A 23,898-nucleotide genomic window follows, 5' to 3' on the forward strand; every position below is an offset into this window, starting at 1 on the left:
CGAACACTGAGCCCTTACCCTTGAGTCCACTATGGATTCAAGCCCCATCTTCAGTTGTAGCCGTTTGCTATGATATGTACGTTGCTTGTGAATATTCAGAAGCCTCCAAACCTCAAAGAGCAATAAAAAAGTGTATTTCATTTTATTTTTCTTTAGGTAGGTGTTAAAAAAATGTTATTGTGAAAAGACAGGTGCATCTATTAGTAATATATGTAAATCTATAATAAATAGATGAAAGTCTCTATTAGTATGGTACAAACTCTTGCATCTTACTAAAAAGTCCACATAAATCTGTGTGCCACACATTTGCCAAAGGACCACTCTCATGAGACATCTTCATGGAAGCGTGTCCCTTTCCAGTTTATAGTTATAAATTTGTATATTGATATGGTAGGCCTGAGAAAATACCATCTGACAAATTATTTTTGGAGTAATTTTTAGGATTTTTTCATTTATTCCCTTTTAAGAAGATGAGTGGATATCATACCCATACACATGTTTGGAAATCCATCACTAAACACCACTGCTAGTTGGGCTCACACGTAAAAACCCAGCAAAACTGACCAGTTTTCTTGTGGGAGAGCCCTGATTTTATCCATTTTTAATTTTATTTCTGGTCAATTGACCAGTTCCACTGATATTGTGCTGGAAGTACAGTCACGAGAGAAGGAGACTACTGTACACCATCTAATTTTTACCTATCAGGACATTATGAACAATTAGTTTATGCACACCAAGTCCTAACATTTGAAAAATCTAATTTCATGTGACAAATACCTTTTACTTTGTCATTATTCATGGACCAAACAAATAATCCATCATGAAGAAGCCATGTGTTAAAATATAAGAACACTCTCACTACAAACACGCCATTTATGGTTATGAGAAAGTGCTACCGCCTCTATATAAAATGCAGAACCTTTTGTAGTTCAGTCTAGAGCATTCGGGTTTGTGTTAACGACAAGGAGAAAATACATCTGCAGGTATCTCAGAGAAGGACCAGTTGGTGTTCATCAGCCTGGCCAAAGCTATAAGGCTATTCCCAGGTGTGGGCGTCCCAGTGCCCTCACTCAAACATTAGACTACAAAAGCTACAATGAAAAACTATTCCAAGTAGAGTAAAATGGAGCTGTTTATCACTCACTCTACCATCAATGATTGAAGGTGTATGGTTTTCATGGAAGGGTATCCAGGAGAAATCCCATCTGGACAAAACACAAGCCTTCAGGAAAAATGGTTTCTGGATGGATGAGATCAAAGTAGATTTGTTTAGTCTTTTAGAACCATGCTATGTTTGGCGAAAACCAAAACCCAGTGTATAACTACAAGAATCTCATACTAACCATCAAGCACAGAAGTAGAGGGGAGATTTTTGGGGTTTGTATTGCAGATAGAGGACTTGGATGTATCACAATCATTGAGTCCACAATGAACTCCTCTTACTATTAGATTATTCTATAGTAAAATGTGAGGTCTGACAGCTGATGGTTGGCCTATGTTGGATTGATTACGTATTAGGAGGATATTCCTAAAAAGTAGAGAATGTATATTTTCCAATAACAAAGTCAAAGCCTTGACTTCAACCCAATTAAGATGCAATGGCGGGACCTTTGAGAGAGCTTTGTATAAGCAAATGCCCTCTGACATCAGTTACCTGAGTATTGTAGGTTAGTGTGGTTCAAAAGTTGGCAATTCAATTTGTGGCCATGGCTGCAAGGTTCTGGCTTTACAACCGATTATCCGGCACCTTGTGGCATCTTTAACATCGTACCTCATATGGGCCTTCCATAAATCTCAGCCACACATCCCCTTGATTTGAGTTGCCCCCAGAGATTAATAAACCCAATACAGAAAACAATTACGTCAAATTAGTGCTGCTACAGTAGTGAGTACACTTTGTACTGTGCAACATGCAGTTATGTTTCTGTCTGGCAGGAAAGCGTGCCAGGTAAGTGCATGCACAAGACGGCTGAGTGGTCACATAAACCAGAACAGATTGCATGCTACAGTTAAGACATACATTCGGGAAGGGATGCGTGGTCACAAACCAGGCAGGAAGCTGTGTCGCAACTCTTGAGAAATCTCAGCCAAACTCCTCTAAAGTTGCAGATACAGAACAAAAAATAAATCAAAATATTGCTTATGAAAATAGGAACAGAAACAAGGATAATGTCAAAATACATCATTTAGCAGAAATGTTAAAGAAGGACTCTGTAAGTCAGTGATATTTAAAATAATTATGGGTGAAAGAGAAGCAATTTGGGCTGTGATGGCCGCATAACCAAGAACTTCCTCTGCACTAATATTTGTTAAATAATATTATCTTGGAAATTAAAAGATAATTATAAATATTTGAAAGGCAAATGTACATATGGTATAATTACATTTAATAAACTTTAACATTCATAATAAAAGAGACATTAAAAAGCATCGGTGCACAATCAATAACAACCAAAACAAGAAAATATATTATAAATTAACAATACAGGTTGACAGGGCCGAAACTAGGATATCTGTCACCCGGTGCAAGGCAGCAATTTTGCACGCCCTCTCTTCCTGTACCTGAAGTTTGTCCTTGCTCCTCCATAAGGCAGTGCACTACTCAGACGTCCCTGGTATAGTGACTTACATTATTCCACACACCATAATGCCCATTACACATTATGCCACACACTGTAATGCCTATTACCAAAGCGCCACTTACATATTTGCCCGACACCATTTTATACCCCACAGTAAGGCTTCTAATTACTTTAAAATTACCTGCTCATTGTCAGGGGTTTCATGCTTGTTGCCATGGGGTTTCATGCTTGTTGCCATGGGGTTTATGCTCATTGCCAGGGGTTAAATGCTCATTGCCATGGGGTTTATGCTCATTGCCACAAGGTTTATGCTTCTTGCCATGGGTTTCATGCTCATTGCCAGGGGGGTTTATGCTCGTTGCCAGGGGATTTCACGGGAGAAGATGCAGCTTTCAGCATCTTCTTCCAGTGCCGGGAACTCTGTGTGCATTGCGCTGGCCAAACAGATACTAGAGGTCCGGTAGGACCTCTAGCATCTGTCTCTTCCTAGGCGGTGGCCATTTTTGGATGGCAGTTTTCAGCAGAGTCCATGCGGACGGCTAGTCCGTATGGAATTTGCTGAACACGGCCATCCAAAAATGGCCGCCGCGAAGGAGGAGACAGACACTAGATGGCCAGTAAGGACCTCTAGCATTTGTCTCCTCTTTGGCGGCGGCCATTTTTGGATGGCCGTTTTCTGGGTCTGCAGCCCCAAGCCACCTCAAGTCAGCTTTTTTTCACCCCTTGCAATCCGGCACCCAGTGCACGTGCACCTCTAGCCCCCCCCCTAGTTGCGGCCCTGAGGTTGAGTCTCCCAAGTCCAAAATGCTTGGGACCAGGGGTATTTTGGATATCTTAATATCCCGTATTTTGGAATATTTGCATACCACAATGAAATATCTTCGGAATGGGACCCAAATCTAGACACAGAATGCATTTATGTTTTATATACCATCAAATATACCATGAACCGTCAAAAAGCAAAGGTTTCACTAACTAAGACATGCTAAAAAAAATCTGTATTTCGGAATATTCCGTATTTCCGAATAATTGGATATAGGAGACTCAACCTGTATAAAAAATGGCATATACGTAGTAGTGGATCAATTAATACAAGAAAGCGCAAGTAATAAATACTTAATATATATTGTTCAATAAAGTCAGACTTAGGGGTCAATTCAGTTAGGAGCGATTTGGTTCCTGTGAGCCGTTCTCATGGCGAACTTGCACCTCGACATACATTTGCAATTCGATTCTAAACTCGCATTACTTTTTCTGAGAAAATTTGTGTATTTTTGTGCGCACCCCCCTGAGCAGGCGAAAAGGTAAAAATGTTGCGACATAGTGCAGAACCTCTGGTACACCCCTCCCAATAAAAGGTCATGCACTTGGAGGGGCTAAAAAACATATTTTGGCCAATATATACATGTCAGTTACAGGTGATTCTCTCTAAAAAGTTCAATGGTTTAAATGATTGAGACAGATAACTGGAGGTGTAAATAATGTGGGACAGGTATGTGGAGGTGTAAATAATGTGGGACAGGTATGTGGAGGTGTAAATGATGTGGGACAGGTATGTGGGGGTGTAAAAGATGTGGGACAGGTATGTGGAGGTGTAAATAATGTGGGACAGGTATGTGGAGGTGTAGATGATGTGGGACAGGTATGTGGAGGTGTAAATAATGTGGGACAGGTATGTGGAGGTGTAAATGATGCGGGACAGGTGTGTGGAGGTGTAAATGATGCGGAAAAGGTATATGGAGGTGTAAATTATGTGGGTCAGGTATGTGGAGGTATAAATGATGTGGGACAGGTATGTGGAGGTGTAAATGATATGGGACAGGTATGTGGAGGTGTAAATGATATGGGACAGGTATGTGGCGGTGTAAATAATGTGGGACAGGTATGTGGAGGTGTAAATGATGTGGGACAGGTATGTGGAGGTGTAAATGATGTGGGACAGGTATGTGGAGGTGTAAATGATGTGCGACAGGTATGTGGAGGTGTAAATGATGTGGCACAGGTATGTGGAGGTGTAAATGATATAGGACAGGTACGTGGAGGTGTAAATGATGTGGGACAGGTATGTGGAGGTGTAAATGATGAGGGACAGGTATGTGGAGGTGTAAATGATGTGGGACAGATAAGTGGAGGTGTAAATGATGTGGGACAGGTATGTGGAGGTGTAAATGATGAGGGACAGGTATGTGGAGGTGTAAATGATGTGGGACAGGTATGTGGAGGTGTAAATGATGCGGGACAGGTATGTGGAGGTGTAAATGATGTGGGACAGGTATGTGGAGGTGTAAATTATGTGGGTCAGGTATAAGGGGATGTAAATTTTGTAGGTCAGGTATGTGGAGGTGTAAATGACAGGTCAGGGGTTTTAAAACTTACTGATGAGAGGTATAATTGTTTATTCCAACTTTTTATAAACTTTATTTATATAAACACACTGAAAAGTTAATATACACACAATTTTCTGTACCTGAAAATGCCAAAAAATACTTTTATTTCCTGAGAAACACCTGCTTTATCAACCATTAAAAAAGCCTTTTGACACTTTTTAAGAACCTCCAGTACTTTCCTTATGGCCACTAACAGCCTTTTATACGGTACTGCTATTTCAGTGTCACTTTTTTGGATTCCAGAATAGTTCCCCAGGTTTCCATGCCCTTCTCCCAGGTTGCTTTTTGTAGAAACACACCCTGGCTGCGAGTCCCAGGAATTGGCATTTCTGATTGAATCTCGAATTTCTCGGGTGTGCACATTCATGCGATGTATGCGAGTTTCATGATGCAAACTCACTTTTGCAAACTTGCTCCTAATTGAATTGACCTCTTAAAGTCAAATATGTCCCTTAAATATATAACTTTTGACATATAGTTATTCTTTGATACATTCTTAGTAGAGGCAGACATTATCGTGTTTGAACCAATATTTATGTAATATATCACCTTAACCCAGTGGTTCCCAAACTGTGCGCTGTGACTCAGGACACTTGCAGGGGTGCCTCAGGTTGGTTGTCCAGCAACAAATCATATTATTTATGGTCAATGTAATGTAAATATGTGGACAAAAAGAAGCACAAACCTGTCCACCACCACATAACTGAACCTAAGGATGACAGGTCAGCACAATTTACTTCACTTTACTACTTTTCTGAATATCTCAATAACAAACATTTGGCCCAGGGGTGCCATGAAAATCATGCTGATATTCTAGGGCACCATGATTCAAAAGAGTTTGGGAACCACTGCCTTAACCAATAACCTTTCTGAGAATCAAAAACCCTCATGGCCCGTGAGACAACTGTTTCAGTTGGTCAGATTGCCTCTTATAGGCCCACCCTGACATACTGAGCAGTCACTTCCACTTTTACATAAAGGACAAAAATATATTGATTTTATCTATATGCCATAAAAGTTAACATATACTGAAAATTAATGCAAACAATACAATTGTATTTTGCCCGTGTTTTGGGTCCATGTTGTATTGGTCGAAGAAAATGTTTAGGTTTTCATAAATTGCAATATTTTCAACAGCAAACTGTCCCTGGTTAATGTATCGGAAAGATGTAAATTGGGAAAATGTAACTCTATGTTTTAATCTCCATGTGCCACAGAAACCAAAGTATGAAGTTCGCTGGCAGATTGTTCAAGTATCTGAAGGCAACCATTACACTTGTATCGATCCAACGCAGCTGCCGTACAATGACAAATGGGAGTTCCCAAGGGCGAACCTGCAGTTTGGTACAATCTACCTCTTCCACAGTTATTATTACATCTGTATCAGTGTTTATTGAGTAGCCAGTGTCGGACTGGGGCATAAAGGGCCCATCAGGGTGTGGCTAGCCACCAAAGGGAGTGTTGCCAGCCACCAAAGAGGTACTTGGCCACCTATTAGGGAGGACATGCAAAGAGCAAGGCCCCTATTAAGGAGGGAACAGGGGTGTGTCAGGACCACTCAATTTGATTGGCAGGAAGGCTATTCTTGGTGTAGTTTCCATAGAAACAAACCAAGCACCCAAGTTTATGCATGATCCTGCTCCACTAAGTTACTGACTCCTAGATAAGGGGATGGAATCCTGAGGCAGTGGAGGGCCCACCAGGTTTTCCGCTATGGGCCACTTCATCCCTGTATAATGGCCCACGGCTAATTTTACCACATATTTACTCGGGCCTAAAAGCAGTTGCTTTCCTGCAAATAGCCTCAATGTGTTAGTTCTTATACGCCTCCTTCCAATTTTGACTACTTTGTTGTTCTGGATTCTAGCTCTGTTTGTTTGTTTTTTTACCAAGACTTTTATATTATTCATGCACAGTTGTTTATCTCCATTGCCTAAGGATACAATACAGATCGGCTATCATGCTCTGAGTATTCTGAGGTTGTATCCCCAGAAAATGTTTATTTCATGTTCAAAGGCAATGATAAGTAACAACTATGGGGATATAAATACTCTGCTGAAAATCTGATATTAAAAAAGATAAGGCAAGGCATTTATTAATAGGCACAGGCATTACATTAGTTATCTGAGGGTGGAAATCCCATGTAATATCCTTACAGTGCCTGTTACAAGAATTTCTTGCTTTGATGGATTTTATAACAACATCGATTCTAATATAATAAGAACGTTGTGTCTGTCTGTTCCACGTTGGCGCAAAAACTACTGAACCAATTTTCATGAAAACTCCTAGAAATAACCTGCACTTTGTTTCATCTCGATCCGTCAAGTTGAAGCTGAGCAATAACAAACACAAAATGTATTGTCATCATCAATGCAAGAGATAGGTGTGGCACCATGCGCGCGGCTGGTAATCGGTGGGGGAGAGGTGCTTTGGGCTCACTGTCAGTTGAATACGATAGACTACATAGCAGCCTGTGCACAGGGCACACAGTGACATTGGTGTGAGTGGTGGGTGAATAGGACAGGCTACATAGCAGTCTGTGCACAGGGCACACAGTGACATTGGTGTGGGTGGTGGGTGAATAGGATAGGTTACATAGCAGTCTGTGCACAGGGCACACAGTGACATTGGTGTGAGTGGTGGGTGAATAGGATAGGCTACATAGCAGTCTGTGCACAGGGCACACAGTGACAATGGTGTGAGTGGTGGGTGAATAGGATAGGCTACATAGCAGCCTGTGCACAGGGCACACAGTGACATTGGTGTGAGTGGTGGGTGAATAGGATAGGTTACATAGCAGTCTGTGCACAGGGCACACAGTGACAATGGTGTGAGTGGTGGGTGAATAGGATAGGCTACATAGCAGCCTGTGCACAGGGCACACAGTGACATTGGTGTGAGTGGTGGGTGAATAGGATAGGCTACATAGCAGTCTGTGCACAGGGCACACAGTGACATAGGTGTGAGTGGTGGATGAATAGGATAGGCTACATAGCAGTCTGTGCACAGGGCACACAGTGACATTGGTGTGAGCGGTGGGTGAATAGGATAGGCTACATAGCAGTCTGTACACAGGGCACACAGTGACATTGGTGTGAGTGGTGGGTGAATAGGATAGGCTACATAGCAGTCTGTGCACAGGGCACACAGTGACATTGGTGTGAGTGGTGGGTGAATACGATAGGCTACATAGCAGTCTGTGCACAGGGCACACAGTGACATTGGTGTGAGTGGTGGGTGAAGGTGCTGCTGCCACCAGTATGTATAACGCTGCTGGTTACGTGGGCTGCCCCTGCCACAGGACCCCTATGCAAAGAAGTACAACTAGAACACTAGCAATTTCATCGTGGGCAAAGCTGCGGGCAACAGCTAGTATGTTACTAGAATATTAAGAATCAACAAAAAAATACATTGATAAATACACTATATACTGTAGTCAATAGCATTGCCATGATAATTGTACTAATTTATTTTCCTTATTTTATTCTTCACTAAAAAATGAGGTTTATAAATATTAAAAATACATCATTATTGTTTAATTTTAGCTTTTCTATATAATTGTTCTATGGGAAAGGATGCATGTCAAATCTCCCTCTTTACAATGTAGAAACAGTCTAACATTATGGCCCAACCTGGTTTTGTCTTTTAAATTATTGCTGTGTGAAATCTACAGTCTAGATCACTGGAATCCTGCCGATGCCAGCAATGCTCAGGCTATTACATATGGGCCTATACAGTATGTATCTATATTAGGCATGGTGTAATCACAAAAGCAAATAAGCAACTCAGCTTAGTATCAAAATGTTGTAGTTCAACAAAATTGTGCTTTGTTTATTTAGTGTGGTTTACAAAAAGAGAACTGTGTAACTGCAGAGCGATGGAAGTTAATATGTGTCCTTTCCCCCTCTCCTCCCACGTACAGGGAAGACACTGGGAGCAGGGGCATTTGGAAAGGTGTTGGAAGCTACAGCCTTCGGAATGGGAAAAGATGACTCAGCCCTCAGGGTAGCTGTGAAAATGCTGAAACGTGAGTAAAAATGATGAAACGTCAGTAAACCTGTGTGAGGTGAAAATCAACTAAGCTCAGAGCCTCAGTGCATGTTTAGCATGCTAGTATAGGAGTAGGGAGAAGAGGCAACTTGGGTGCAAGGCAGTTTACGGGATGTACGTATATTGAGCATTTAACACCCACCGGAGGTCACAGTGCAAACGATCTTGGTTGTGCATCTGGATGGTCCACCCAGAGTGCACCAAAGTTTACACAAAGTCTGTAGAAGTGCAGCTCCGTTTGTGGCAGTGACGGGCAACCTGATACACATCGGGAGCCGCATTAGGTGGTTCGCTAACCTTCAAAAGGTTACGGCATATTACACTTAATCTCAGTAGCTAAGTTAAGTCAAGACATTTAATTAACAAAAGAGGCAGGGCCGTAGCTAGGGTAGTGCGGCCGGTGCCATCGCACAGGGCACCACTGGTCAGGGGGCGCTGTTTGGGCCTATCAAATTTCTGTTTATTATCATTCTTGCTTGTAGCTTCCTCTTATTTCATCCCCAGCATCTCCTGGCCTCTCCTATCTCTTCCCTGGCCCTTCCCCATGAAGCCATGGCCCATTTTTGGGTGCATTATGTCCCTTTTAAAAATGAGGGGGGCGCCAATGCTCTTTCTGGCACAGGGCACCAAAAAGTCTAGTTACGGCTCTGAAAAGAGGCACCTATCTGTAATAACATATCAGCAGGCCAATTAAACAAACATTACAAGGTACGACAGACAAATATGACGACACAACTGAAAGAGCTGGGGGATGCAAGTGAGGGCTTGGAGGGCCACATGTGGCCCCATGGCTGCCTGATGCCCATCACTGGGATGTGGCACATTCTTGCGCTGTACTGACCATGCGCATCTCTGCGTATCTCTGGGTGATTCTGAGTCGGGTGGATCTTGACTGTTTCTCCAAATGTGAATGGGTGTCTCTGGGTGTCAACTGGTTTAGATGCATGGAAGAAAAGAGAACCGTCTTGTGGGAGTGCCTTCAGCATGTAGCCAGAGTGGCATCGTGCATATAAACAGAGGGGACGTCAATTTCAGATGGATCTGTTACACCTATAGGCGTCTGCAGAAGTCGGCACAGGGGGTGGCGATTCGGCACTTCCCCCCCACCAGGTCATGACTACTCCGTCTCCCTCTTCTCTTCGGGACATACACTACTCCCCTGGGCGACTAATGCATGTCCTGGAGGGAGGGAGGAACAGGGTAGTCCATGACCTGGCGGAGAGGGGAGTGCTTGAAGCCCCACCCCCTGTGCCGGCTTCTGCGCACGCCTATGCTTATACCCAGTATTGGGTAGGTGTAAGTCCACAATACTAGTGATGACAGCAGTGTCAGCGAACGGTAAACAGTGGGGCGGCACTATGTGTGCGCATGAAGACTTGTGTATAGGTGCATTAGTATTACATTAGCAAAGTATCTGCATTCTGAATGCAGCCACATACAGTACGGAGCTACTTGGGACTACGAATCAGGTCTTGTAAGGGTTAATCTTACATCAAAAGTACAAACATCTCAGGAATTACATGCACCCCATTAAATTATATAAAGTTTTTCTCCTAACATAATTAATCATTGACATCAGACCCTGCCACAATGGAGATTCATTTTTGTCAGTCTCTATTTAACCTATTATTGTACTAGGGGGAAAATGGAGCACCCGGAGGAAACATGGGGAGAGCATATAAACTTACCACACAGTTAAGGCCAAGGTCGGAATTAAACCCATGAGCCCAGTGCTTGTGAAGCTGCACCACTAACCACTGAGCCACCGTTTTGCCAAAAGATTTGGTGTTAGCTGTTTTGTGGACTGAATTCAGAATCACAAAACTGCAGTCTAGAAACTCTGCTGACTAGGAACTAGTAACGTCACTGAGGCACAAAACACATTTAATCGAATATTTGGTTAACCTACAAAACTGGCTGCCTCCACAATGTATAGGCAACATGTTCTTTAAAGAAAATGAGTTTTCTTTGCTGTTTTGTTTAGCCAGTGCCCATTCAGATGAGGTGGAGGCCTTGATGTCCGAGCTCAAAATTCTCAGTCACTTGGGACACCACCAAAACATTGTCAATCTCCTTGGCGCCTGCACGTGTGGAGGTAAGGCTTGGCGGACTATTACTTTCAACCTATCAGTTTTGTGTTGTATCCTGCACATTTTGAGGGTCATTCAGACCCACTCGCGAGCGGCAGTACGCTCGCAAGTGGGTCGATGTTCCCCACTGCGCATGCGCACGACGGAGGGAGCTCCGTCGTGCGCATGCGCGAGACCCGGCGAGCGACGGGCTTTCCATCGCTCCGGGTCTCGCACCAAAGGGGGCGTGCTGTCGATGTTGATTGACAGCACGCCCCCTTTGGTGGGCGTGCCTGGGGCGTCTGAAGCCGGCCCTACTGACATCACTAGTGATGTCAGTGGGAGTGATTTTGGCTCTGATCGAGCCAAAATCAATCCAGGGCTTGTGGCTGGGAAACCCGACCGCAGGGTTTCCCTCGCAAGTCCGAAGACCATCTTTTTGCACGCTCGTATATGCTGTGGGTGGTGACCCACAGCTATACGAGCGTCCAGGAGGACGCTCCATTTTAATGGAGGAGGGCCCTGATTCAGAGCGAGCGCTCTGGTCAGAGCGTCCGGCTCTGAATCAGACCCTTTATTTTTTATTCTTTTAATCCTCAGTCTCCATTTACCTTCTTTACACAGTGCTGCTTCCTACATGGTTTTTACTTTTATTGAGGATTTTTATTATGCAAAAAAAATATATAATTGGATTCTCTTTGTGGGGAACATAAATCAGAATTTGCCCGTAGCAGCCAATCAGCTTCTTACTGTCATTTTATAGACTGTGCTAGATAAATGACAGAAGCTGATTGGCTGCTTTGAGCAACCTCTCCACTCTATTTCTCTCCAAGGCTTGATACATCTCCCCTTGTGCATTGCTGCATTTAAATCGAAGCGGTTGGTGGGTGGAGAGGTGGTCATATAGGGAACATTGATCCTATTGGAGAAATGCATACAGATTTTTTTTACTATAATGGATGACGGAACATGGGTCAATTGCAATGTTCTGCTATCCACTTTCAGTCATCAGTTACCTTAAGAAGCTTTTGTGCATGGTCTGGGTATATCTCCATGTGCATTTATGGGCTGATCCAGTGTTGAACGCAATTCGGCCGCAATAACACTAGCACTGCGGGCACCCAAATAAATGTGGATATTTACCATTATGCCTATCCATATATATAATGTGGAAATACAGTAATCATCATCTTCTGCCAGTCCTATGCCGGGTACACAAGATCTGCCTGACATCAGGCAAATCTCAGCATACGTACAGCACAACGCAGGCCGCAATTCCGACTACACGGCCACAGCATGCCCTCACTCAACTTAGCCTATGTGTGAACGCCCCATTTCCAACCAGTTACGCCCACTTAGCCGCAGTGAAGTGGTGACTAAGGTGCCTATGACTTGGAATCATGCATAGATGCTTTTGCTCTGCACCAGATCATGCGCAGTGCGGAAAGTGTACAAAACGGACAGCGTGTAACTCTGCATCAGTCCTATAAACTTTAGGAACATTGCCCTAACTGTGCTGCTTCTGTCTGCTAGGTCCAATCTTGGTAATTACGGAGTACTGTCCACATGGCGACCTGTTGAATTTCTTGAGGGGAAAATCAGAAGCCATGAACAATATGTTCACAGCAGGCCTGGCAGAGACTACTGGTGACTACAAAAATATGTCTGTGGAACAGAAGTATGTGAGGTAAATGTGGTATTGTAAAGGACTCCTTAAGACTGTAGTGGGCCTAGGGCATTGATTGTAGGAATATTAGTAATATAACCCTGAATATTTTAGTATTATCTTGGGCAAACCACTAACTTGACATACGAGATCACCCCTTGACTTTCTGACAAAGGTTCACTTGTCAATCTAAGACACTCAGGATTAATTTACACTCTCTCTAAAGGACTAAATTGAAGGTTTCATCATTATTAAGCCTAATGATGGACCTCTCTCATTGTGGGTCCAAGGCAATAGCCTTGGCTATGACTCTCATAAACTTAGGCAGATATTAACATTGCGTAGCTCAGATTGTACATGAATGATAACATTTTTCACTTCACTGATAATGATAACACAGTCATAGACCTATTCTGACATGTCCCCCTTCCCCAGGAAATATGACTATCCTGTGAAAAATTGGATTGTTGAGCGAATACTTTGTAGATTAAAATACATTTACTGTAGCTGGCGCAAGCATAGAAATTCATTAAAGTGAAAAAAAAAAAAAAATTATGGATATATACTGTATACATATATATGTTGTGCTGTATGAGCGACTGACGGCTGCACTCTGATTGTCTCTCTTAGCTGCAGCCTAGAGAGGGGAGGGAGTGAGGGGCTGAGTGGGTCGCGACTGAGGGAGACACACAGTGTGGGGTCCTCCCAACTCCCATGAAGATGCCCTGATTCAGGCAAGGCATAACTATCAGGAATAAAAAAAAAACCATTGGAACACCATCGAATGATTTCCATTCAATGGTGGCAAACATCGGACCGCCACCATCAAATGGTAAAAACACTACCATCGGAACAAAAACATTGATGGTCAGGAACCATGGTATTCCGATGTCTATCCCTACGCTGAACCTGCAGGTGGACTCCCTCTTCAGCGTGATGTTCGCACTCAGCCACATGCCCTCAGAAAACAGGAGCAGGCCCGCCAAGAGCCCGGGTAACAGAGGGTGTGGCCTAATCGCTGGAGGCATGACCACGCCCCCTTCGGGAAAAAATATTTTCAGTGCCGCGAAGCAGCGCTGCGCACTGGCGAGGGGGGTGCTCTGAGCCCCCTCAGCCCGGCGCAAAGCCAGGGGGGCGCGATCAGTGCGATCGCTCCCCCCCACAGGCATAGGAGACTGCTGTGGCTGCTACTCAGCAGCCACGAGCAGTCTCCCACTGCAGCTTAGCACACGCTGTGAGGAGGGGGGGGCGGCGCCAGGCCCACGCCGGGCCCCTCAGGAAGCCCGTGTAATCTGTACCCACTCCCCCCCATCTCGGCGCCCCTGAACAGGAGGCACCCCCATGGAAGTCAGCGCTGCTCTCGGACAAGGGCACCATGGTGAGGAAGCTCAACAGGAAGCCCAGCAAATACAGGGTACATTGTGCAAAAGGACATTGCTTATCGCCATGTTCGGCAGCTGGGGAGGGGTGCACATGGAGGCTACGGAAATATGCACAGGTGCCTCAGCCCCGGGGACGTGCTGCTGATAATGCTTACAGTAGCTGCAATACAAATCTCTCATCCATGATCCTCCTGCCCTTCCCAGCACATCCCAGGGGCCGGCCATAGGCAGCTACAGGACAGCAGCAGTGGGGGTTCTGGTGACACTGGTGAGGTGCAGGGGGCAGGAGTGAGATGCAGGGGTCTGTGGAGAGATGAAATTGGTCCTTTGTGAAGCTGGGGCGAGTCGCAGGGGTCCCCCCAAATTTTCCATGACCAACACTAAGCATTAACAGCCAGGACAGGCTGGTGCCACTAAAAAAAGGGAGACTCACAGTATGGGGTCCTTCCACCACCCTGCCAATCAGCCCAAGGCCGGTCAGCATGGAGCTCTATTTCCTAGTTGGATAAGCCCCTCCCCCTTAGGAGAAACCAGCCCTGTGCTAATAGCACTATGACTCTTTTCACCACCTTAGTAGTGGGTGTGAGGTAATAAATAGTTACATTTTATAATAAATCTGTTTTACTGTGATGTCATGTCCAATTTTAATAGATGCAATGCATGCTTGCACTTGGAGACCCATAAGTGCCAGCATGTGCTGGCATCCATGACCTTGTGAGACCTGCAGTGCACCTGTAAAAAAAATGTATAATGTTAATCATTCAGTGTCCTGATTTTCATCACGCTGCCCCCACATAGAGCGCCAGAAAATGATTGTTGGTAAGCACATGAGGTCTAATAGACTATTTTATTTTTCCAGTGACAATGAATCTGTAAGCAAAGACAATTCCAGCAATATCGATATGAAATCAGTTACCTCCAACGGCAAGTCAAAGCAAGGTAGGCGTACTTTCCACACCATAGCTGTACTTACTATACGGTCCTGTACTTACTACACGGTGGCTGTACTTACTACACGGTGGATGGATGGACGCAGTTCTTAGGTCATCAGTCGCTATGTAGTTTTATTTTTTAGATCATAGTCTAAACATGCTGTAAATATAAATCTAAAGATTCAGTTTTGATTTAATAGAAAATGAATACAAACTATAGGGTCAGTTTACATATTGAGCCACATTGTGTTAGACCAGAAATAACATTATGGCATCAAGAAAAACACTTTTTTTGATGCTACACTATAGGTGGAAAAGTGCTCATAAATATACGATATATCTACAGAAATTGGATGCTATTTTACCGAACAATGGGGCTGATTCAGCATTGCACGCAAGTGCAATGCTGAACACAGATTCCCGATTATCGGGAATCTGCGCATGCGCCAGTGATGTGCAGTCAGGTGAGGTAGGTGAGGAAGAGTCTTTCCTGTCATATTTAGGTATACTCCAAAGTTTTGGTGAGAGGATATGTGCTCCGCGCTAAGTAAGTTTTAGCTGCTCCGTTAGAAAGGAAAATATCAATAAGTGTATATGGAGCGCTTGAAATAGGTGTGTGCAATGCTGAAAACATAAAAATGCATAAAAAATAAAATAGCTTTGTTTTAATAAACAAACAAAAATAATATGATGTTTATAGCTCTTTTGAGCAAGGTGTCGGGACCCGGAGGCGGGAGGTGTAGATGGAATATGGCCGTGGAGGGTGAAGACTTCAGCTCGATGTTTGGAGATGCAGGTAAGTTACTCACTAACTTTCCCTAATCCTACCTGTCGCCTGGCAGTCCTCTATGCTTTGGCGTTCTTCTCCAGTTTCGGCGGATGTCTCGGATGTAAGCACATAAGGTGTGCTTGCCGCCTTTTTTATAAAAAAAAACAACATCCGGCAAAGGACTTCCTTTTTATTCAAAATTTAAATAAAGTTTTATTTGAACACTGCCTATAAATATGGACCATAAACAGGAAAGAGTATCCTTGACAAAGTGCTTGCCAGCACGAAACGCATTGGATACTGGGATCCGAGACATCCGCCGAAACTGGAAGTACCGCGCTATACCACTTCCGATACTCTGAACAAGCGCCGGCGGGAAAGAGAAGAATGCCGAAGCATAGAGGACTGCCAGGAGACAGGTAGGATTAAGGAAAGTTAGTGAGTAACTTATCTGCATCTCCAAACATCGAGCTGAAGTCTTCACCCTCTACGGCCATATTCCATCTACACTTCCCGCCTCTGGGTCCCGACACCTTGCTCAAAAGAGCTATAAACATCATATTATTTTTGTTTGTTTACTAAAACAAAGCTCTATTTGATTTTTTTTTATGCATTTTTATGTGTTTTCAGCATTGCACACACCTATTACAAGCACTCCATATACACTTATTGATATACTCCAAAGTTTTGTCTATAAAAATGATATGAGAAAATGAAAGAAAATTTTTTTTATAGGAAAAAAACTCTGGAGTAAGAAGTGTATGGCAGGTGAGGCACTGCCTCCCCTGTCTACCTTATCCGCACATTCCTGATCAAAACTCACCAAATTTCAAGCATATATATACTGCTGCACCTTTGTATAATGCCCACATGAAGCCTCGGGTTCATATATGTATCTGTAAATCTGACTCTGATACTAGCCAGTGCCTCCCCAGCCATTTACCTCACCGCACGTCACTGGCGGGCACAGGACCCATTCTACGAGTGTGGAGAATGGGTCCTGCGTAGTCGCACACAGCCCCTTTGATGCCTTTGCCTGATTGACAGGCAGAGGCATTTAAGGGGCGGTGCGGGGTTGGCCAGTGTTGCCGGAAACGGGGGCGTGTCCGCCCCGTTTAATGGGACTGCGTCGATGGACGCATTGTGCTGGACTCACAAGCCGGCCAGCCTGAGTAAGCTGAGGCTAACTCATCTGGCTGGCCACCCCGATGGTCGCAATTGTGATCCCAGCCTGCGACCTCGGTGTCATACACCTCCTGCTGCATTTGCATATTAGCAAGGACGGATTTGCAAAGCTGCCTGCGTGTAGCTTTGCAATTTCGATCGATGCTGAATCACCCCCAATATATATAATTTGGGGAGTAGAGGCTGCTATGTTTGAAGGTCAGTCTGTAAGCAGCTCCTGGTACACTAATGCCTTACATTGTATATATTTTTTACATGACATAAAGATCACTCTATGCCTGATTTAGAGGTGCAGGCAGTACCAATGTTTGTGCAGTTGGGCAATTATTTGCTACTGTGCATGAGCAAAAAGCCTTGGAAACCCTTATTGTGCACATATGAACCAATGTGTGCGATGGCGTATGCATTTCAAGCAGTAAAAAGTTAACAAGTGGAGAAGTTGCCAATAGCAACCAAATAGCTCCTACCTATTATTTTATAGAATGTATTTAAGAAATTCTACTTCAAAGCTGATTGGTTGCTATTGGGCAACTTCTTAAATCAGCTTCGAGGTAGCATTAATCAAGTACATTCTATAAAATGACAGATGGAAGATGATTGGCTGATATGGGAAACCTCTTTAGACTGCCTGATACATCTTCCTCCAAGTCTCCTTTATAATGTCCTGGCAAGTACATACCTGGGCACTTGGGAACCCTTGTCAGGAAAGTAGATTTGTTGCATTAAAACAATGGGATAACTTTGCTTTCAGCAGATCTCTTGGAGGAAGAAGACACGGATGATCATTTACCATTGGACCTTCATGACCTTTTGAACTTTTCACTTCAAGTGGCACAGGGGATGTCATTTTTGGCATCTAAGAATGTAAGTTGCCTTGGTGAACTTTTGGGTGGCTTTGTAACATAGGAACATACTGTACAAAGCAGTACTCTTACTTTTAGGTGCAGATTCAATTAGTCACGAGTTGAGTTGAGCCGCCTGTTCCTGTGGGTAAAGTTCACTGTAAAGAGTAGTCTGTGCTATAAATATAATACCAATAAAGTTTGTTGTGGGTGAAATATCATATGATAAATGAACAGTAGGGTGATGAACCCTTTTGGTAGTGAGCTTACTTTAAAAATGGCCAAAAGAGCATGGAGTTTAGTCTTCACGAAAAAACTGCAAAACCGGAGGTCGTTCTTGCAAAATCTTCAGGGAAACAAGTAGGATGACGACTCCCAAATTGCATAGATTGATAACCTCAAAACAGCGTATTTATTGACAAGACATAAAATACATTCAGAATGTAAAAGATAAACATATACCAAATGGAGGAAGAAACAAGCGTCCATACGCTGGAAGTCCAAGGCGGCATCAGATTCACCGTATCTCCTAAGATGATAACAGGAAAGCTCTTAGCGCTGATCTCTCTCCAGATCCACCTGATCGCCAACGCATTTCGAGTCTGAAGGACTCTTTTTCAAGGCAGTACCCTTGTATGATGTAAACACATCTCCTGACTCCATGTACATTCATCTTGTCTTACATCTCTTGGATCCTAAGCAGATGACAATCAGGATAGGCGATTTTTGTGTGACCATATATGGTGCGATTTGTGACCCGCTAGGTCTAAAACTGTTTAATCAGCGTTCAAAATGGCAGAGTGTATGGGCCCCTTTAGTTGTAAAGCCTACACTACAGTATACAATAGCTAAAGACGTGGTCTATTAGGTGATAATATAAACTCCCTTTCTGGCTACTAATTGACAATCGTTAATTATAGAACTGGCTGCCTATTCTCACAGCGTCATTACATTTCTCATCACAATATTCTCCATTTTGCGTGAGTATAGGATACTTACTTTGTACTAATGTTTTGTTAAATCATGTCTAGTGTATTCACAGAGACGTTGCAGCCAGAAACGTGTTGGTGACCCAGGGGCGCATTGCTAAGATCTGTGACTTCGGCCTGGCCAGGGACATTGAGAATGATAGCAACTATGTAGTCAAGGGCAATGTAAGCATTACACTTTTCTTTACCTCCTATGACACCACCGGACTCTTTTCTTTATGTTATTGCACTTCTCTTAACATCTTGGTACATATATAGTGGACCCTATACCTACACACAATTGCCTAGCCATAGTGATGTCACTAGTTCCTATTGAACTAATAGGCAGAACAATGGTTCATCCAACATGGCTGCCTCCATTGTGTGTAGGCGAAGGGTCACCCTACACAAATCTCATGTGGATGCAGAAACACTTAGTTATTCTGCTGACATGGCGCTGACAGCGGGGAAAGGCGAGTCTGTTATCTACAGTGACTCAGAATAACACATGTGAACACTTATACAGACTAATCATTTAAAGCCTACAATGTTCGGTACCATCACCTTCCTATGGTAAAAGCCGCATAACTTGATCATCAATAAAACATTATCACCCATTCTGTATGTTTCAGTAATATCCTATTGCCTATAACGTACAGTAGTACTTTTATTTTCAAGTTTGTTTTTTTTTAAAGCGAGAAAATGTAATCTATTTTGTAATGTTATATAGACGGTATTAAAATAAAACAAGGTACTACATTATTTGCTGGTATAATAACACAAACGTGTTCTGCTTGCTCTTGTAGGGACACTATATATAACCGTTGGGTGACGTGGATGTTAGAGTCAGCCCACTCTGTCACAACCACCAATTGGCCGACTCTTTTGTTTGATTGACATATCCTTTGCCCAAAATCAATATTGTGGAATATTATCATTATTCTATAAACTATTCTTCATGTTTATATACAGGGGTCACTTTAATTCACTTTAAGATCTTAGCAATTTTTAGAATTTTTGAAAAATCTCTATGTCTTATGTCTTTAGGCACGTCTGCCGGTTAAGTGGATGGCCCCAGAGAGCATTTTTGACTGTATCTACACAGTGCAGAGTGATGTTTGGTCCTATGGTATCCTCTTGTGGGAGATGTTCTCTCTTGGTAAGTAAAAACTACCCAGAGTATGCATTGGTTTTGTATCAATAAGTACTAATTGACTAGGGTCGGAGCTACTTTTTTCTTTCATAATCTCTCGTCCAGATATCTTCACATTTAAAGTAGGATAGGATAAAATATAGCCAATCAGATAATCTGGATATTTATAGTAGTAATAATATTTGGGGATATATATTAACACATATTACAGTGTTTTACAGAGAATATGCCAGTCACCCACATCAGTCCACCTCCATTGGAGCTTACAGTCTATATTCCCTACTATTTGTATACAAATACCTACTTGAGTTATTTTTTGTCAGAAGCCAATGAACCTACCAGTATGTTTTTGGATTGTGGGAGAGAACCTGAGAACTCGGAGGAAACCCACGCAAACCCGAGAAGAACACACAAAATCCACACAAATAGGGCTCAGGTAGCAATCGTACCCTGGACCCCAGTGAAGTCAGGCAGCAGAGCTATCTATTGCACCACCATGCTGTCCAGCAGTGATGATCTTGTGGGAGCCAGCAATGTGACAACGGGTGTGGTCCTATAGGTGAGGGCAGCGCTGCATGTTAGAACAGTGGCAAGTGGAAAGCAACAGAAATAAATCTAGTAGAAGCCACAGGACCCCATAACATCACAAAATAGTACTGTCAGGCTCCTGTCAAACCTATGCAGCATATTGTGGTATCAAATGTATCAATAATATTTGTAGCAAGAACATCCCCTGTGCTTTGTCTCTATGGTGGTGGGTTTGTATTTAATTCTTGTTGCACATTTTGTGTCGCTGATAGTGGTTGCATACAGTCACGAGTTGTTCACATAGGAGGCCATATACAGATAGATAATTTGCAGAGCTGGTAAATGTTTCCATGGTGCGTCTGGTGGTGCGACTAAAGATGCACCAAGCAGTATTGCATTTGAGGAATTGCGATATTGCCATCTCACCAGGAGAGGGCTTTGTAGCAGCATTAGCATAAACTTGCAGACGCATCTACGGCAAAAGACACGTTAAATTCACCAACTGTTGGAAGGGTATTCCACTTCTCAGCTTCCCTTCCCATGAAGTCACATTTCTCCAAATGTCCCCTACACCTACAGTACTACCTTCTAGGTTTAGTGTATGTTCTCTTTTATCCCATACATCCCATTTGAATGTGGCGAGGGAACTATATTTTGTTCGGTCGTTTGGAAGATTGCACAGTGTGTGTATGCACTATATCGTTTGTCCAGGAGTTCAAGGGAAATCAGGACGACCATAACATTGTTTGCTGATCGTCTAATGCGTACCCAGCTTAAGACCTTTGTTTTTGTTTGATATGAGTCAGTCTCTGTCTTTATATGAAGTCATACTGATACATGATCGCTGGATCCTAAGTTCTCACCCATAATTACAGTCAATACTCCCTCACTATGTGTAAGTATTAGGTCTAGTATTTATCAGTAGACTCCGTCACCAATTGCCTGAGCGATGCTCCCTCTAAGGAATCTATGCTGTCTGTATTTCCTGTGACCTTGCAGAAGGGCCACTCCCGTCCAGTTTGTTATTCACTTTCTATGTACTGATTACAGGTAGAAGCCCTTACTCTGGTATTGCTGTAAATCGAAAGTTTTACAAGATGGTAAAAGAAGGTTACAAGATGGACTGCCCAGATTATGCGCCCATTGAAATGTGAGCAAATAATGTCACACTGATGCTCTATATGCCAGTGTATATCAGCTATAAGATGTGCAGAAAGTAACACTTAGGTTTCCGGAAGTCAGAAGTACTATATTTATGCTTATGTTCACAGTAGTATAACCATATTCCAAAAATGTATGTGCAATAGCAGTACTACTTATATATAGTGTGATAGCAACAGCACAAAACACATTGAGGGCAAGGCACTTCCTTCTCTTCATTCCCCACAGCACCCTTGGGGGTTTATTTACTAAACTTAATCATATTTTTATTTAGTAAGGTAGCACGGTTTGTATTATGCTGGTTATCTCCATGTTTGTTTGCCCCTCCCTCTGATGCTGAATAGTACAGGCCTAATGGACAAAGTGGGCAGGCGATAGGTTGCTTTTAAACCTGCTGCACACCACTGGCATCTTCTCACATTCCAAATCGTTGGGTATTACATTTAGCATTTGGGGGTCAAACATTCTGGAAACTCAACACAGCAAATTTTGCAACCTACGATGTAGTGTCAAGTTAAGGGCCTAGTGGAGTACATCAGAGAGTATTGGGTTCTGTTTAGTTTAATGTATCTATTTAGTGTTATTACTTGTGGTCTACAACAGAATGTTGCCTTTTTGCACATGGTACAAAGATTTTTAACAATGTTAATACCCCAGAAGGGGTAAAACGACTATTTTGTGGGGAGGGTTTTAGAGAAATAGGGGAATGGACTAAAGTGTGACCTTGGAACTGAGTTGTAGGGAGAAAAAAAACAGTAGATTACTTGTAAGACCACACCTGGAATATATGGCTCTTGTGACCTGTATCCAAAAAGACATGAATACAATAGAAAAACAAAACAAAAATTATAATAATCAGAGAAATGCTTCTAAAATGCTGCGTGCCTACAAACAGAACTTATCAGGGAAAACTTAATTAAATTAACTTACAGGTATGAAGGAACAGGGGTGATCTGGGGCACATTGCGATATATAAAAGCTAGTAACAGAGTTCAGGAAGGCAGTATTTCATAAAATTGGGCAGATTTCTAGAACAAGGGGCACCCATTCAAATTGGAGGAAGACTCAAAGGTAACCTAAGGAAGAACTTTGGTTTACAGAATGAATAATAGATAAATGGAATATCTGTAACGTGCCCATTATGCATACAGTTTATAAACCTATTTGGCACAAGCTGATGTACAAATTATGCAGCGATCACTTAAACCTTTCAGAATGTTATGTGTTGTGATGTTTGGTTGTAACGTATTGTCCATACTAGATATCGCCTGATGAAATCATGCTGGGACTTGGAGCCAACACAACGCCCAACCTTTAACCAGATCACGAATATCATTAACAGGCAAATGGGAATCATCAAAGACCAGGTAAGGGCATGAACACCAGCCCTGCACCTTTACAGCATCTGTGTAACTAACCAATTATCCTAATAATATAGCTTACTATAGAAACAAAATGTGTTGTTATCCCTGCTGAATTCACTTAGCACTCACATGCCTGGGAGATAATATATTTATTAGGTATTATTATTATTATTACCAGTTATTTATATAGCGCACACATATTCCACAGCGCTTTACAGAGAATATTTGGCCATTCACATCAGTCCCTGCCCCAGTGGAGCTTTCCCTATCACATGATCACGCACATACTAGGGTTAATTGTGTTGGGAGCCAATTAGCCTACCAGTATATTTTTGGAGTGTGGGAGGAAACCGAAGCACCCGGAGGAAACCCACTCAAGCACAGGGAGAATATACAACCTCCACACAGTTAGGGTCGAGGTGGGAATCGAACCCACAACCTCAGTGCTGGGAGGCAGTAAAGCTAACCATTACACCGTCTGTGCTGCCCCATGTACAGTACTGTAGGTAATGATTCATTATAATTTCCCTGATGGTTCTCACTGGGTTATCATCATCTATGGGTGGGATTATTTTTGAGTTTATCAGGTCATACAAGATTGTAGCTTCAGATATTATTACTAAATATAAATATTTAGAAATGTAAGTTCCCATTTATGTACATAAGTATAGGGTACATTTACCTTTAATTCATTTGCCATATTACTGATGCTAAATGATGCCATCCATAAACTCCAGTGGAAGTGCTCCACCCAGCACATAACATGGCACCATAATCGTTTTCATTCTTCTGGGGCCAGAAAATCTGCGTCAGAAGAAGCAGACCCTGGACTCTTGAAAAAGGGGCCAGCAGTCTCCCAT

At 42.9% G+C, this 23,898-nt stretch overlaps 1 protein-coding gene across 2 annotated transcripts in view; it reads left to right on the forward strand.

The window, feature by feature from the left end:
* Nucleotides 1-23,898, forward strand: part of CSF1R (colony stimulating factor 1 receptor) — a 107,528-nt gene that overhangs the window by 78,826 nt on the left and 4,804 nt on the right. Inside the window, exons 11-20 of one of the 2 annotated variants that reach the window (XM_088448503.1) lie at nt 6,187-6,313; nt 8,892-8,996; nt 11,004-11,114; nt 12,622-12,775; nt 14,996-15,075; nt 17,774-17,886; nt 18,896-19,018; nt 19,880-19,991; nt 21,564-21,663; nt 22,936-23,041. In XM_088448503.1, the coding sequence (XP_088304629.1) occupies nt 6,187-6,313; nt 8,892-8,996; nt 11,004-11,114; nt 12,622-12,775; nt 14,996-15,075; nt 17,774-17,886; nt 18,896-19,018; nt 19,880-19,991; nt 21,564-21,663; nt 22,936-23,041 (1,131 nt within the window). The remainder of the gene's footprint in view (nt 1-6,186; nt 6,314-8,891; nt 8,997-11,003; nt 11,115-12,621; nt 12,776-14,995; nt 15,076-17,773; nt 17,887-18,895; nt 19,019-19,879; nt 19,992-21,563; nt 21,664-22,935; nt 23,042-23,898) is intronic. The other variant, XM_088448504.1, reaches the window with a different exon arrangement.

The sequence above is a fragment of the Taudactylus pleione genome, unplaced genomic scaffold (genome assembly GCF_031769625.1).
Source record: "Taudactylus pleione unplaced genomic scaffold, aTauple2 ptg000456l, whole genome shotgun sequence".
In the NCBI taxonomy this organism is placed as follows: Eukaryota; Metazoa; Chordata; class Amphibia; order Anura; family Myobatrachidae; genus Taudactylus; species Taudactylus pleione.